The sequence below is a fragment of the Vigna umbellata genome, chromosome 4 (assembly GCF_029865625.1).
Source record: "Vigna umbellata cultivar VRB3 chromosome 4, Vumbellata_1.0, whole genome shotgun sequence".
Classification (NCBI taxonomy): domain Eukaryota; kingdom Viridiplantae; phylum Streptophyta; class Magnoliopsida; order Fabales; family Fabaceae; genus Vigna; species Vigna umbellata.
Window position 1 is genome coordinate 70,861,958 of NC_142168.1, and position 14,755 is coordinate 70,876,712.

Sequence of the window (14,755 nt, forward strand, 5' to 3'; positions counted from 1 at the left end):
AATAGATTTTAAAAATTTAATTTATAAATATATTTTGTTAGTTTGAATGGAAAATTTAGCCTCTTATTTATCGATCAATTCATCCAAAAAAATTTAGTAGTGAATTTTAAGAAATTCAATTATTGACGAATTTATTAATAAAATTTGCCACATATCAAAATTGAAAGTGTATCTTTTTTTTATCAACTGAATTTACAAATAAGATAATTCATTAATAATAACAATTGTAAATTACTTACGGATTTATTTTATGAAAATCAAAATTTTATTTTACCAACAAGTTTTAATATAATAATTTATAAACATATTCATCAAATTCATTGGAAAAGTGAATTTATTTTTTTCTTTTTCTTTTTCTTGTTTTTTTTACTAACAGATTTATTGACAATTTTTTTAGTAATCAAAAATATAATTTTATAAAAAAATAAATTATTGACAATATTAATGAACTAATTTATAAACATATTTAATCATATTGAAAGATAAATTTGACACCTAATTTCTCAGTGGAATTTTTCATCAATAAATAAGATTTTCTTTATTCAATTGATTTTTACCAATATTTAAGAAATTCAATTATCAACGAATTTATTAATAATGTTAGAATGAATTATAGCGAAAAATGTAACGTTCTTTTACTAACATAATTTATCAATGAAAAAATTTCTCGATAATTTACATAATTTATTGATAAATGTTTTTCATTGATAATTTAAGTTTTTATTTATAAACAAATTTACTTTTGTTAATAAAATTTACTGATAAATATTATTTTACTGATGAATTTATTTTTATAGTAAGTTTTTATCTATAATTAAAGATTTTTTTGAAATGTCTGAATGAAACTTAAGTACTAATTTTCTTTTAATACAACTTATATTTCTTGTACTCCTTTAAAATTGCATGGTTCTAACTTTTTTTAATATAAACTTATTTTGTTTTAAAAATATTTTAGTAATATATTAACATGATTGTTATATTTGCTAGGACTTTTGTGGCTGGTTTAATTAGAGAACTCAAATATAAGAGTTTAAAGTCTTTTTGTAAAATTAAAGCAAAAGGTAAGAGGGGACATATTAACTATCTTTGAATATAGTCTGTGATTCTTGCATTTTATTGAAATTTGATAATTTAGGATTATTTACAAAAGGTTTATTCTGTTTTACAAATATATAGTGAAGTAATTAAATTGTTGTGTTACTTTTACTCAGATTTTGTGGAAATGCTTATATTAACTCGTTTTTGTGAATTTGAGACAAACAAATGAAAGGATTTAAGATCTTTATAAGTATGAAAATGTAAGAAATAATGCAATAGCTATTCTCAGCGGTATGACAAGTGCAACTAAAAATAAGTTATTATTATATTTCATATGCTAATATGATCATGTGTTTAGATTGTTTTTTAATGTATCAATATTTGGTTTTTGTTTTATCTTCAATATCTGATCAGGAAGTTGTTCTTTTTCTTATCTTTTAATTACTTTAATTATATTAACATATTAATTTTTTCGAGTACTTAATCATAGGTTTCAAACACATGTTTATGTCTTCATTATCAACTTTGATTTATATGATTTACATTTAAGTTTATTGATATTTTTTTTTCAGATAAATAATTGGTTTAGTATGGTGAGTATAGATATATTTTATTTTTAGTAATAAAAAAATTATTATTTTAGTACAAAAACTATGATTCCTCGATTTTGTTTGAATACAAAAACTAATAAAATTAAAGAGTTGTTGTACTGAAAGTGTAGTTTTCTTTTTTCTTGTTGTATTAAAAATGAAATCTATCTATAATTATCCCAATCTGTTTTTTGCTATAAATACGGTTTTAACTATTAGGTAAAATTAGATTATTAGGATAAAAGAATACAAGAGACAGAGAATAACAAAATTGGAAGGGTGGAAATAGTAAAATGTGATAGTGGAAATAGAAATGGATAGAGAGAAAGAAACCCAAAAAATTGAAAAGTTGAGCCCAAATTGGAAATGAGAAAAAGGGGTGGAGGTGGTGGTGGCTGGGCAACGGAAAGAAAGAGATATTTGTTATATAAGGATGGGTGGTGCACTGTGGTGGACGCGGGTGATGGAGATCGTGAAGAAGCCAATGCTGAGAAGCGCCTCCTCCGCGTTTGGCAGGTTCCGATCTCTCTCTATCTCTCTATTCCTCCTTTTTAGGGTTTCTTCTTCTTCTTCGACAATCACATCTCTATTCTCTTCTTCTGAAATCCATTTCAAGAATGAAGCTGTCTTCAAGGCATGCTCTCAATCATCTCTTGCATCATTGCGGGACCATTCAATTACTTTCTCCATTTTTTCTTCAAATCCAATTTGTAACCCCCAAACATCCTACTCCATCTTTACTTTTACAGATTGCTTTCATATTCTATGCTTGAATTCTATCTCTTATCAATCTCACTATGCCGTGCCTGCCATACTCTTGTTACATGCTCTTCACTGTTATTTTAATTTTCTTTTATGGACTGTTCTTACCTAATAATTGCACAATAATGCCACTCTCTTTTTGTTTTCTATATAACCTCCCTATAAACTCTTTTTTCTTTATCTAATTTCTATAGGCAAACCATAAGCATTTTTTAACTTATTCCATAGAGCTCTTAATCGTTTCGTGAAAACTTGTTCAAGAGGTGCTCTATCTCATTTTTTTTCAAACAAACGAGTTCTTATTAATTTAGTTATCATGATCGATGAGATTTGGTACTGTACATTCTAGGTGAAGACCCTTTTTAAGAAGTTGTGAAGAAAATTGTCAATATAGGTTAGCTAACCGTGGTAAAGGAGGGAGAATTGTGTTTTGGGCCGTAGTGTTGTGGGCGGCCTTAATTTATGGCCCGTGAACTTGTAGTAGGGCTGAAATGGAATTGGCTTTTTGACGTCAATGTGATGCAAGCCAAATGAACTGATTCCTTTTTATTAGTGGGTACGCGCTTTGTTTTTTTCTGTCAATTTGATTTTATATGATAGAAGCAAAGTTGATTGATCTGATATATCTGTTTATAAAAGTATAATTAAGGTATTTAATTATTTCATCAAACATCAACTAAAATTAGAAAATACTATTATAAAAATAGTAAGTATAATACATACAATTAGACAAACAATGAAATCCTATTCAAATAATTTAACACTATTAGCATGATTTTAATGTTAAAGAAGATCAAAAGATCAAAGTATTGACTTATAGTAAATAATTATAATAAAAGACTATTGTTAGGGATTAGTAACAGTTTATTTTCATTTGAGTTTGAATTCGACGAACCTGAGTTACTTCAGTTTGATTCATGTTTATTTTATTTTATTTATATCTCAACTCGAGTTGAGCATGTACTGAGTCACTCACAATTTTAATCCATTTTTGCCTTGGTGGAGAATAGGACTTTGGATCTCTTTTGGGAATTGGGGCCCATGACTTAGATTTATTTGGTTAGGAGAAGAAGTAAGAAATGGACACGTCTTGTTTGTTGCAATTGTACTAAGCAAACCTTGTAAAACCCTACAGGCAAACAACATTAATAGACATAGTCACAATTGATGGATGGACATGTTGCCTTTTGTGAAAGACAGTTTTTGAATGAAAAATAATAATTAATAGGAAACCTTCTTAACCTGATTGACCTAATCAGGTGAGCCTACTACCAAGTTTAGCTTGGATTGGAGTGAATGGGTCGGGTCATGTGTGACCATGATAGGCTACCCACGTGATTGACAAAAGTTTGCATTGTTCTTACTAAGTCAGCAATTCACACAACACTCTTTGTCATCCTTTATTTTCTCCATGAAAATGAAACTTAAATAGAAAAGGTGACGTGAAGAACTCTAATACCCTTATTAACAACAAACTCCGCTCGCCAATCAATTCTTTTTTATTTCTTTCATTCTTAATTCATCTTTTTGTTCCTACGGCTCAACTTTTATAGTCTTCTCTAGTTTAATGAACCAAAGAATGTTACCAAACACACTTTTAACATTTCTTCCTAGCACTCTTTTAGTATATTAGATATATTTATAGGGACTTGTGAAAAAGTGAATTTCGTTCTTCTTATAGTCAGTTCCCTTGATAATTTTGAGTCCTTCAAAATATTACTTCCAGATAAAAGAGTGTAATGATAGCATCATCTTTCGTAATATAGAGTTAATTAAAGTGAGAGAAATCTCGTACATTAGGCAAAGTTTAATTTTTTGAAATGTAGTTAGACGGCAAATATGCATCTGAATTTCAAAATCGAACTTAAATTTTTTTAAAAAATATACTATTTTTTTGCTTGAATAAAAAACATGCTGACAATACAGAAGTTCTTAACAATCGCAGTTGATGAACTAGTATTTTTCCTTCTGTAAGTGTTCGACGGCTAACACTTTTAAATAATTAGAACTGTGATTAAATGATAGAATTACTAAGTAAAGGGGTCCTATATTATATATGTCCAAATAAATTTGTCTTTATCATGATTGGCTGATGTGGAATTAGGATGTGACTTTATATACAGTTTTAGGTCTAACGATAGAAGTTAAATTTTAAAAACAATGATTTAAGAAGAATTTTACTTGACTTTTGTTCGAAAGTTAATTCACAGTAAGTAACTATATGTGTTAACAAATAAAATATTATTTTAAAATCCAAACAGTTGCGTTCATCTTTTTAGACGATATATTCCTCTAAATAGATGTATGTTTCATTTGATGTTTCAGAGGATGTGAACCATTGATGCATTGTCCAACAAGTAAACTAAAGTAAATGTTCTAATAATTTATTGTTGGCCTATTTTATTCTGTCTTGTGTTCAAATAAGTTAGACGAGGAAAATTAAACACAAAGAGCTTAGGCTGAAAATATTATAAATTGTATTTTACCTAAATTTGAATACAATAAATATCATGGGTACAAAAGCAACACAATTATGTGATGCTGTAAGAATAATCCATGAAGGCACAAACTATGTTTAATTGAGAAAACCCACCAATTTCAAAACACAGGAAGAATTGTATTGAAACGAATTGTTTGAAAAATTCCAAACTGTTAACAACGAGCCTCAAAAGATTATAGTAGAATACACTAATCTTCTAATCTCATACAGTATGAAGATTTTGGATAGATTCCCAAGGGGTAAGAACACATACATGAGCATAGAAGAAACACAAACATGATAACCATGGTTCTAGATGAATTCTCAGAGACAAGATTTAAAAACTCATTAATCTTAAAGGATAAGATATTGATCCACGTGAAAGCGTTATAATCTACTTTATAATATTCTAAACCTTTAAAATATAATGCAGAAACTAAGAGCTCAGATTCATTTTTTAAATTGAAAGTGCTCTTAAACTAAGTTTGTTTATTTCTTATTACTATAAAATATTTTAGGAATAAAAGGTTCAGCTTATATAGGTCACTATGTTAAATTAAATCGATAGAAAAAGTGAAACGACAAATTGAATATGTTAACTCGCAGACTTCATAAGGTAATGACAGGACAAGATAAGTTAGTAGGCATAACCTGCTTCAAAAAGTTCACATTCCACTCTTATTTCATTTAGTTTCGATATTCTTTCACTCCATTTTTAAATTTTTGGGTCATTTTTTTAATATATTTATTATATATTATTTTAAATTTATTCATTGTCATTGTTAAGATGTATGTAGGGTGGCAAAACGGGCCAACCTGTCCCGTTTAAGTCTGATCTGACTTTGTCTCATAAAAAATAAGTCAGACTAAGTTGGTCTATCACTTAATAATGAGTTCACTTTTATAATTCGACATGACAGGCTGTCGGGTCGAAATGAGTTTAGGCAAGACTAGCAGACAGGTTAACATATGAGTGATTCTCCCTACACCTCAGGTATCTCGTTTTGCACCTCCCTCTTTTTTTTTTATTTTTACAACAGTGCCCCTGTCAGAAGAGGAGAACCTTTGGCAGAACCTTTAATTGCTTTATTTTTGTTTGAGTCATTTTGAAAAAACCAATTTTCTCTTTCACATTTCATACCAAACCCTGCACCCCTTTTTCCTCTTCCCTTTCTCTCCCTCCTCTCCTCCTCCCTTCATTCCCACAGAACTTTCGTCCTTCGAGTGTTGTGTGTTGTGTGATTAAGAGACATTTGTGGGATTGTATTGTGGATGGATGATGGATTTGTGGTAGGGACGAAGATATGTGGCAGGGACGAAGTTGGAGACCAATGCGGTTATGGTCTCGCCGCAGTTGGAAGTGCGGTTTAGTATGTGTCGCACTTGGAAGTGCGGTTATGCGGTTGCCGTAGTTGGAAATGCGAGTCTCGCCTAGAGTGTTCCACTTCCAGAACAAGCACGAAGTCAATGTCTCTATTGGATGCAAGTACGATGGTGAATAATATTTGAAGAGTAGAGGCAGTGAGCGAATAACATGCCTCGGTGGAGACGACGACCAAAGCGCAGTCGTTTTGTAGGAAAAGGGTGTGCTTTTAGGGTGTTGGCTTCGAATACTTCCATACATTGGTTTCAACTTGGAAGGGAAAATTAGGAAGAGGACAGAGGGATTGTTTCGATTAGGTCATGGCAACATAGAGAAAGAAGAGTGAGAAAGAGATTAAATTTCATAATAAGCTTCCTTCGCTGATCTACCTAATTAAATTACTCCGGTCATTACAGAAAAATCAAATATTGGTTTTCAAATATATATATATATATATATATATATATATATATATATATATATATATATATATATATATATATATATATATACACACACGTGTGTGTAAACAACTTTAATTAATAAAAACAATGTAATCAATATAATTTGTATGAAAAATAATTTAAGAATAGCAACGTTAAAAATAGGGTAAAATTAGTCATTTTGCTTATATTTTATTTTATTGATTAACAGTGAGATGGGTGCATGCAAAAGCTTATAATACATGTGGTTAACAGAGGAGAACTCAGATGGATGCATGCAGATGTTATAATACAATTTACAGGACAAGATTAAGGGTTGTTGGTGATTAAAAAATCATTAAACCATCATCACCTTTTTCATATTTTATTAAATGAAGGACATATCTGTCAATTGGGATGTGCAGGATGAAACAGGTGAGGTGCAGGGAGGAACACCCTTAACAGATTGATGTCGGGGTGCATTTGAATAATTTATCACGTATTTGACTATAACATTTTTTTCCACATTTGAGTTTTCCATAATATATCAAAACATGTTCATACATTTGAATTGTCGGATTGGCATACTAGTATGCCGAACTAGACGAAAGCGAGTTTCTTACATTTAGTTTTTTGATAATACCGGGTTGGCCTGACTAAGTGGGACAAGTTATGGCGACTCTTGAGTTAGACAAGTCATCCCCACTTGTTTTTTTTTCCTGGGTTATCAGGCACTCATTAGACTCTATCTTTTTATATACCCCTAAATGTATGCTAAATAATAGACTACAATTATGAAAAAAAAAATGAAATGTTCCACCTAATGTCATTAAAAAAAGCTTTTAAAAGTTAAGAAAAAATTATGGTTAACTATTATAATTTTAGTAACTTAATTAGTAATTGTTTTTTTATTGTTAATTAAATATTTAACTTTTAATATTTATTTAATATAGGTGGTAATTTTATATTTATTTAGCTCATTTTATTTGTAAATATGAAAATACTATTTAGCTTATAAAGATATGAAAATTTTAAATAAGATTAATGTTAGAGTGTAGTATTTTTTTTTTAAATTTGTTTATGTGAAAAATGGTAGTCAGGACCCTATCATTCTTAAAATATTTTCACTATCTCTTCTAAAAGCTTATATTTTTACTTACTTTTATCTTTAAACTATCTATTTATATATAATAGAAAGTGTAATGTTTTCTTATTAAGATGAATGTGAATAGAATACTTATAATTATAAAATACTTCCAATATTAATTAAAAGTAGTTGAACAAAACATGGTAATTAAGTTGTAACTAACAAACGCACATATAATTAGTAAAGAACTAAGTTTTAATTATAAAACAAGAATTAATATAACATTTTTTTCTATAATTTTTCTTTGTTTTTATTTAGTAAACTTCTAAAATTGTTTTAAGGCATTTAAAATTAGAGGAAAAAACTTTTGATACAATTAAAAAAATATATAAATGAACTTGCCATTACATTTTCAGACCAACAATTTTTGTAATTTTCTTATTTAGTTTTGCCTAATCTTTTTTAATATGATATCTAACTATCATTCATTTTTCTTTATTTATTCAGTTAACTCATGAGCCAATGATTATATACTAAAACATAAATTCAATGATCATGATAACATTGCCTCTAGAATTCAAGTCCTCTTTTAATAGAACAAATGAATAGTTTTTAATTAAAAAAAAAAAAGAATGAACGTTTAGTATAACATTATTACATACACATACATGTATTGAAATATTGATTTTTTTTATTAATAAGTGTTACTACTTTATCTTTTCTCATTCTAGAAATAACCAAATCTTTACACGTATAATATTATATATTATTACGTATTTATTTTTAAAATTTTGTGAAGAAAACTGTGATTTTGTTCTGCTCTTTGGAAGCATTTCCTTGAGGACTGAAAATATGTAACTTTTAAGTAGCATTGCATTTGCATTTGCATGGTGAAGTGCGTTAGAGATTGAAAGTAAAAGTAAGAACAGATTGAAGTAAAAATAAGAACTGGATTACACACTAGTTTTAGTAGCATACTCTCCAGACATAGACTACCCTTAGTGCCGGTTGAAAATGAAAAGATAATTACAGGGAAAGACAATAAAAGAAAGAGGCAGAGCTTAGGTTGATCTGAGATGGTTGTAAAACAAGTAGTAGTGCTAGAAATAAGTGAAGGGACTCAAGGTTTTCTTCTAACATAAGGGAAGGTGTTGGAGCTACTACTCTCTTCATTCTCATCTGATTCATGGGTAATTCCACTGCCGGCAGAAGATGAGCAATCAGTCTTGTTCTGCGCCAAAAAGTCATAAAACACCATCTTCAACTTCCTCACCTTCCGGTTATCCACTCTACCTCTCAAACTCTCCATCTCCTTCTCCTCCCTGTTTCTACAACCACTTCTCCTCTTCAAAAATATGCGACACAGAACCCAGTTTTCCATGGGAACCTGAACACACAAACAAACCAAAAATATTGTATGAATAATTAATGCGTGCGCGAGGATAATTGGGAGTTAATTTGCTCTCTCTGAATCCTGACCTGAGACGGAGGGTTAAGGAGGCGATACTCATGCATGATCCAATCGGTTCTGGATCCATGAGGTGGCTTTCCTCTGTAGAAAACAAGTGTCTTCTTCATTCCCACTACTTGGTTCCCTTTTGAAGTTAAAATTTGTTTGTCCAACCCAGTGGCCTTCCAGTAACCTGAACCGGTGGCTCTGTTGGAGCGGTTCCCGTTAGGATATTTGGGCTCTTTGGTGCTGAAGAAGTACCTCTCTTTCTCTAAATCACCTAAACACACCATCCACAAGGCATTGCAATTAGACTTAATTAGTTAAGAAGATGAGAGAGGGGAAGAAGGGAATTATGGAAACCTGGCAAATCCCAAGGATCAGACTTGCAAACATCAAACTCAGGAATGACGGAGGCTGGCAAAGGGAAGGAGAAAACCTTGCGCTTTAAGTATTGCACAACCAATTCCTCGTCGGTTGGGTGGAAACGGAAGCCCGGAGGCAATCTGAGCTCCCCATTCTTCACAAAATTCAGTTTCTCCATTCGACCACGCCCTACTTCTTCTCTGTATATGAATATAGTAAGAATAGTTTTATGTGTCCGACTAGAGCAGAGCAGGGAAGTTGGGTGGGTGAGAATTGAAGCACTCGTGGGGGTTCTTATAAGTCCATTAAAGCGTTGAGGAAAATAAAGAAAGGGGCTGAAGAAGAAGGGGAAAGGAAAGAAGAAAAAGGAGGGAAAAGGGGGTTATTATTATTGGATAAAGAAAGCAAAAGGGTATGGAGTAAGATGCAGTGTGGCTTCTTTTATAGAAATGGGTCTGACAGGAAGGAAGGAGAAGAATAAGACGACACATTTTGCGTAAACCAGACTCAACCTTTCTTTTACTTTGACGTTATATTAACTGTGGTTTAAGGTTTTATTATTATTATTATTATTAATATTATTATTATTTTGGTTTGTTCGTGAGAAAAGTTGTTAGTCCAGACCAGAGTGGCTGCTGCTGCTAATAAGAAAACAAAGCCTAGTTCCGTCGACCTCTTTGTTCCTTGTGTTGTGATTGGAACTTGGAATTAGATTGGAGGAGAATTCCGTTTGGTTTATCCAAAAAAAGCACTCTTCGGTCCCTTCCTTGGATAAAACAAAACAAGTTCTCCATTTTTTCTTGGAAACAAAATTTGTCTTTGAGTTTACTAAATTTTGATTTGGGTGGTTTTACTGAAGTGAAATGAAGAGGTGCATGAAGTGAGGTTTTGTGATGGGGTACAGCTGGAGGTGACCCAAGGCAAGACAAAGAGGTTATATCAGTGGTATGGCACTGATTTGATGAAAGTACACAACTAACCCTCTCCCTCTCTCACACTAACTTGTTTCTATTTCTGTTCTATCCCTCAACGGGGAGCAAACCAATATCAATGAATACAGGAAACTCAACTCTTTTGGTTTGGTTTTGTTTTGTTAGTTACTAACTTCTTCACACTTCAGACGCATCCTATTCTGTCGGTGTTACCTTTTCTTACCCCCTTTCCACTTTACATCACTAATGTTATTCTTATCTTATTTTTCACATCCCCTTTCGTGTTTCCAAGCTTAAGTAAGGGTTTTATATCGGTCCTTTCTCGTTCGATCGAGTCGAATATTGCATAAAATATTTTGATGTTAAAATTAGTATTTGTTTAATGTTATAATAATAAATGTATAGTAAAACATAATTAGTTATTTATATATTAAATTTGTATTTATAGATTTTAAAAAAATAATTTATTAATATTAATTTAATTACGATTCCAATAATAATAATTTAACTTAAAGTTGATATAATTATTTTTATTTCTAATTTTGTTTGTAGTATGATCGATTGGTCCACTGATTATCTTTCATGGAATTAAAAGAATTATCAACCATCATATTTCACAAAACTTTGTAGTAGTAAAAGTAAATTAATTTCTTCCAACATTATTTACTATGCGTAGGTACTTAGTTTACCTTTTAGCGTGGTTTTCATTTTTAAATGCAATTAAGGTCCACGCTTGTTCAATATCCTTTTAGATTACAAATAGTTAATTGTGTTTCTGAGACACTTTTGAAAATTTAATTGATTGTATTTATGAATTCTTCTGATACCACATTCATTTGAGGAGCCGTGAACGTAAACAACATACACTTGCGAAATCATTTTCAAATCAATTAAAATATTCTGTTAGCTTTTCAATAACTTAAGGGTCTAAATCACGCTCAAATCGACTAACCATACAAATTGGCATATATTCTTATTAAAGCTACATGCATAAAAACTATGGCCATATAAAACCAATGAGAAAATCTATTCTATCCCAGACAGACATGATCCTATGTATTGCAGTCTCAATTGTCATAATATATTTCTATGTGGGCCTAATTTCTTTTTTATTTTCCCACTAAATAATCGAAACGTCCACGTTACTTGGGAGTGTAGAACAAGTGTTTTTAAATTCAATTAAGTACTAGTCAAACACTCTTTTTTTTTTCTTTTTTTTATTTAGTATACTGTGCCTTAAACCCTTTGTGTCGGAAAAAATACAAGTTGATTGATTCCTTTATTTCACAAATAATAAGTTATCAGGAGATTCTGTTTGATTTGTGGCGAACTTTTTTAAAATTTATTAACTCAAAAAACTTTATTTCGATAGGTCACTAAAAATAGTGTATGCACTTACGTTGGTTCATATTACTTGATAAGTAATTTCCATTAGAGAGTCAGACTAAAATTACTTTTGGTTATACACATTTTTTTTTAAATTATTGATTGAAAATTTAAATTAGCAAGTTAAGAAATAGTGTGTTGTTTTTGTCAGATCACCGTAACGTTGACATGAAACATCCATCTCTATTTTACTGATGTCTAATATTAATTTATGCGTAGTTACAATTAGCAACATGTTTTTTAATTATATTTCTTTCACAAATTCAACGTTTTAATATATTTTTATTTGTAAGTAGTTCCTGCTTTAATTTCCTTTCATTTCAACAAAAGATGTTCTAAAAAATGTTAGATGTATTATTTCATATCAATTGTAAGTGTAGAAATATGTTCTTTTAACATTCTAAAACATCCAAAGTTTAGTTATATTTCAAAAACGTTATTTCTTTTTATTCCTTCTACTTATTGTCTTTTATAAAACGTTATCTAAATTCGAAGGATAAAATGATGCATTTCTAAATCTAAGTGACTGAAAAGAAAGACAAAAGAATTAGAGGAGCTAATATATGGAATTTAGTTTTTATTTTTAAAAGAAACCAATATATATACTTTACTCTTTTTTATTCAAGAACCAATTTGTTGAGTATTGATAAAATATATCGACCTCAGTGTGCCGTATAAGATTTTGTGATTGTTGTTATATAAGCAACGTATAGTTGACTGGTTACTTTTAAAAGATAATATGAAAGTTATTAAAAAAATATTCTAAAATGTAATTTTTGGGCCTATTAAAATTAAAATTAAAAAAAAAAAGGTTTCATGACCATACTGATTTTTGTGGACTCATCGAAGAAAAAAATATATAAGGGATTATCATTGATGTCAATTGTTTAAAATATTACCTTGTCTCTTTCGAGGGGGACAATTATTTTATGTGTCATTCGAACAAATCATGTCAATAATAAAGAGATGATAAAGTTAAAAGAACTCATTTTAGAGTTCGATTGAAACAACTAAAAATTGTACACGTTGCTCTCTAATTGTTACCAAGTATGTTAAAAATGGAATTGGGTTAAATGCTAATCAATAATATCACAGGTCAGATCTGCACACCTTCAATAATTGAATTTTGACTAGTTTTTTAAGTATTTTTATTTGTCTTAAAAAGCCACTAATTTTTATACTTTTCAACAATAAGATGGTCTTTGGGAGTTTTAGATGTTTAGTTAATCACATATAAACATGTGCAATTGATTAAATATGCAAAACACGACGATCTCTCATAAATGAAATTAGAGATAACTTGGTAATATTAGTCAGTTAATTAGCAACTTGATTAGAATTAAGCTTAGAAGTTTGTAAAAGGGTTGCCACTATCAAGGAATCGTGGAGAAGTGTGTGAGATGCTCAAGCAAGTTGTGATTGCTAAGTGACTTGTTTTATTTATCATGAAACGCACAATAACTTTAGAGTACCATGAAAAAGATAAGATGTTAACTGATAGAATTATTTATTTTGAAAAAGTGGTTTGATAGTGAGGGAGGTTGGGTTTAAGAAAGAAAATGAAGAATAAATGAGGTAGTATTTTAGAATGAAAAATTGGAAAGGTGGAGGAGAGATAGGTATAGCATAATAAAAAGAAAAATATACTTTTTAAACTTTTTATATTTATTTTATATTATTTTTTCTTATCTTTTGCTTTTCTTTTTAAATAAAAAAATTTACTTTCTTTTATAACCATTTTATTTTTATATTATTTGTTAAATAAATACAAAAGTGTATTATAATATCATTAGTCTAACAATAAAATTGATAATAAAAATAGGAGAAAGGTGGGTGAAAGAATAAAGGTTAAAGGGACCCAGTTGGTTGGAAAACGAGGGGCAACCACGTCGGACTAAGGGTAGATGACAAATATGGTACCTTCAAGTGATGCCCCAGTTCAAGATTTCCACGATCTTCTTGTCTCACTGTTTCCATCTCATCATGCATTCAAATATTCAATTCTTTTCATCAATAACCGCTATTCCTTCATGTTTTCTCGTTTTAGAAAAACCAAATAGTTAGATATTTCTATAATTCCGAGCAATACTTTTTATGTAACTACTTTTTAAAATTGTGAAAAAAGAGTGAAAATCGCTAACGATAATAAAGTTTTAATTGTGCGGTCCCTTCTTTCCCCGAAACAGGGTTCGTATGTTGTATTGGTGTTTCTCGAGGATTGGGTCCGACACACTCTGACTAAGTGGCCTTAAAGTGATGTCTTATACCACTAAATCGTTATCAATACATAAAGTAATTGAGAGTTGAGCTATAATTTTATGAGTGTCTGCATTAGTATGTTGGAGATGTTTACAACACGCTGGTAGTTTATTCTGCATATTGTATAATTATTCCTACATTTTATTTTATTTATTTTGTAAAAGGTGCAAATTGGATCAGTGTTGGAATTTGGGTCAACTCCAAGCTGGGTAGTGGCAGTGGTATACAACAGTTTTGAATGCATGAGGTGGACAAATTTAACCAATAGGGAAACGTAGCTGTCATGCTTTCTATATATCTCAAAACCAGACGTTTTAAAACTTAATCACTTGTTTTTAATTTTTAATGTTCAGAAATGTTAGGCTAACTCACTTTGCATTCCATATATACAGTATTTTATGGTTAACCTGACAAAAGAAAAATAATTGTGATCGTGAACGATCGAGTAATGGTAAGTGTGATATATGTTGGACAAACAATTATCGAATGTTTCATAAAGTCAATATTGGTGATTTGGAAAGTTGAAAAAAATAAATCAACTTGCGGACTTGTTAAGAATTACAAGTAGAAAGGAGATATGGATAAGATACGCATAGTTTTGAAGGTGGAAATGGAAAAAGG

General features: G+C 30.1%; 1 protein-coding gene and 1 long non-coding RNA gene across 2 annotated transcripts; one reads left to right on the forward strand and one right to left on the reverse strand.

Annotated features, from left to right (window-relative positions):
- Positions 1-1,913: 1,913 nt before the first annotated feature.
- On the forward strand, positions 1,914-7,219 carry LOC148201115 (uncharacterized). Its single transcript, XR_015785879.1, has 2 exons — positions 1,914-2,144; positions 6,887-7,219. It is a non-coding gene; the product is annotated as an uncharacterized LOC148201115 (long non-coding RNA).
- A 1,452-nt stretch (positions 7,220-8,671) lies between these two features.
- On the reverse strand, positions 8,672-10,096 carry LOC148201116 (NAC domain-containing protein 83-like). Its single transcript, XM_088112510.1, has 3 exons — positions 9,555-10,096; positions 9,221-9,471; positions 8,672-9,128 (listed from the first exon to the last, which is right to left on the reverse strand). Exons 1-3 carry the CDS (start codon positions 9,733-9,735, stop codon positions 8,862-8,864), a joined length of 699 nt encoding a protein of 232 aa, XP_087968636.1. The 5' UTR covers positions 9,736-10,096; the 3' UTR covers positions 8,672-8,861.
- Positions 10,097-14,755: the final 4,659 nt, after the last annotated feature.

What these genes read in the sequence shown, in the direction of transcription:
- LOC148201116 (XM_088112510.1), bottom strand. Translation starts at nt 9,735, where the DNA reads ATGGAGAAACTGAATTTTGTGAAGAATGGGGAGCTCAGATTGCCTCCG. An exon ending in TGATCCTTGGGATTTGCCAG is followed by an intron (nt 9,472 to 9,554) that starts GTTTCCATAATT and finishes TGGTGTGTTTAG; the next exon opens with GTGATTTAGAGAAAGAGAGG. An exon ending in TCCTTAACCCTCCGTCTCAG is followed by an intron (nt 9,129 to 9,220) that starts GTCAGGATTCAG and finishes TTGTGTGTTCAG; the next exon opens with GTTCCCATGGAAAACTGGGT.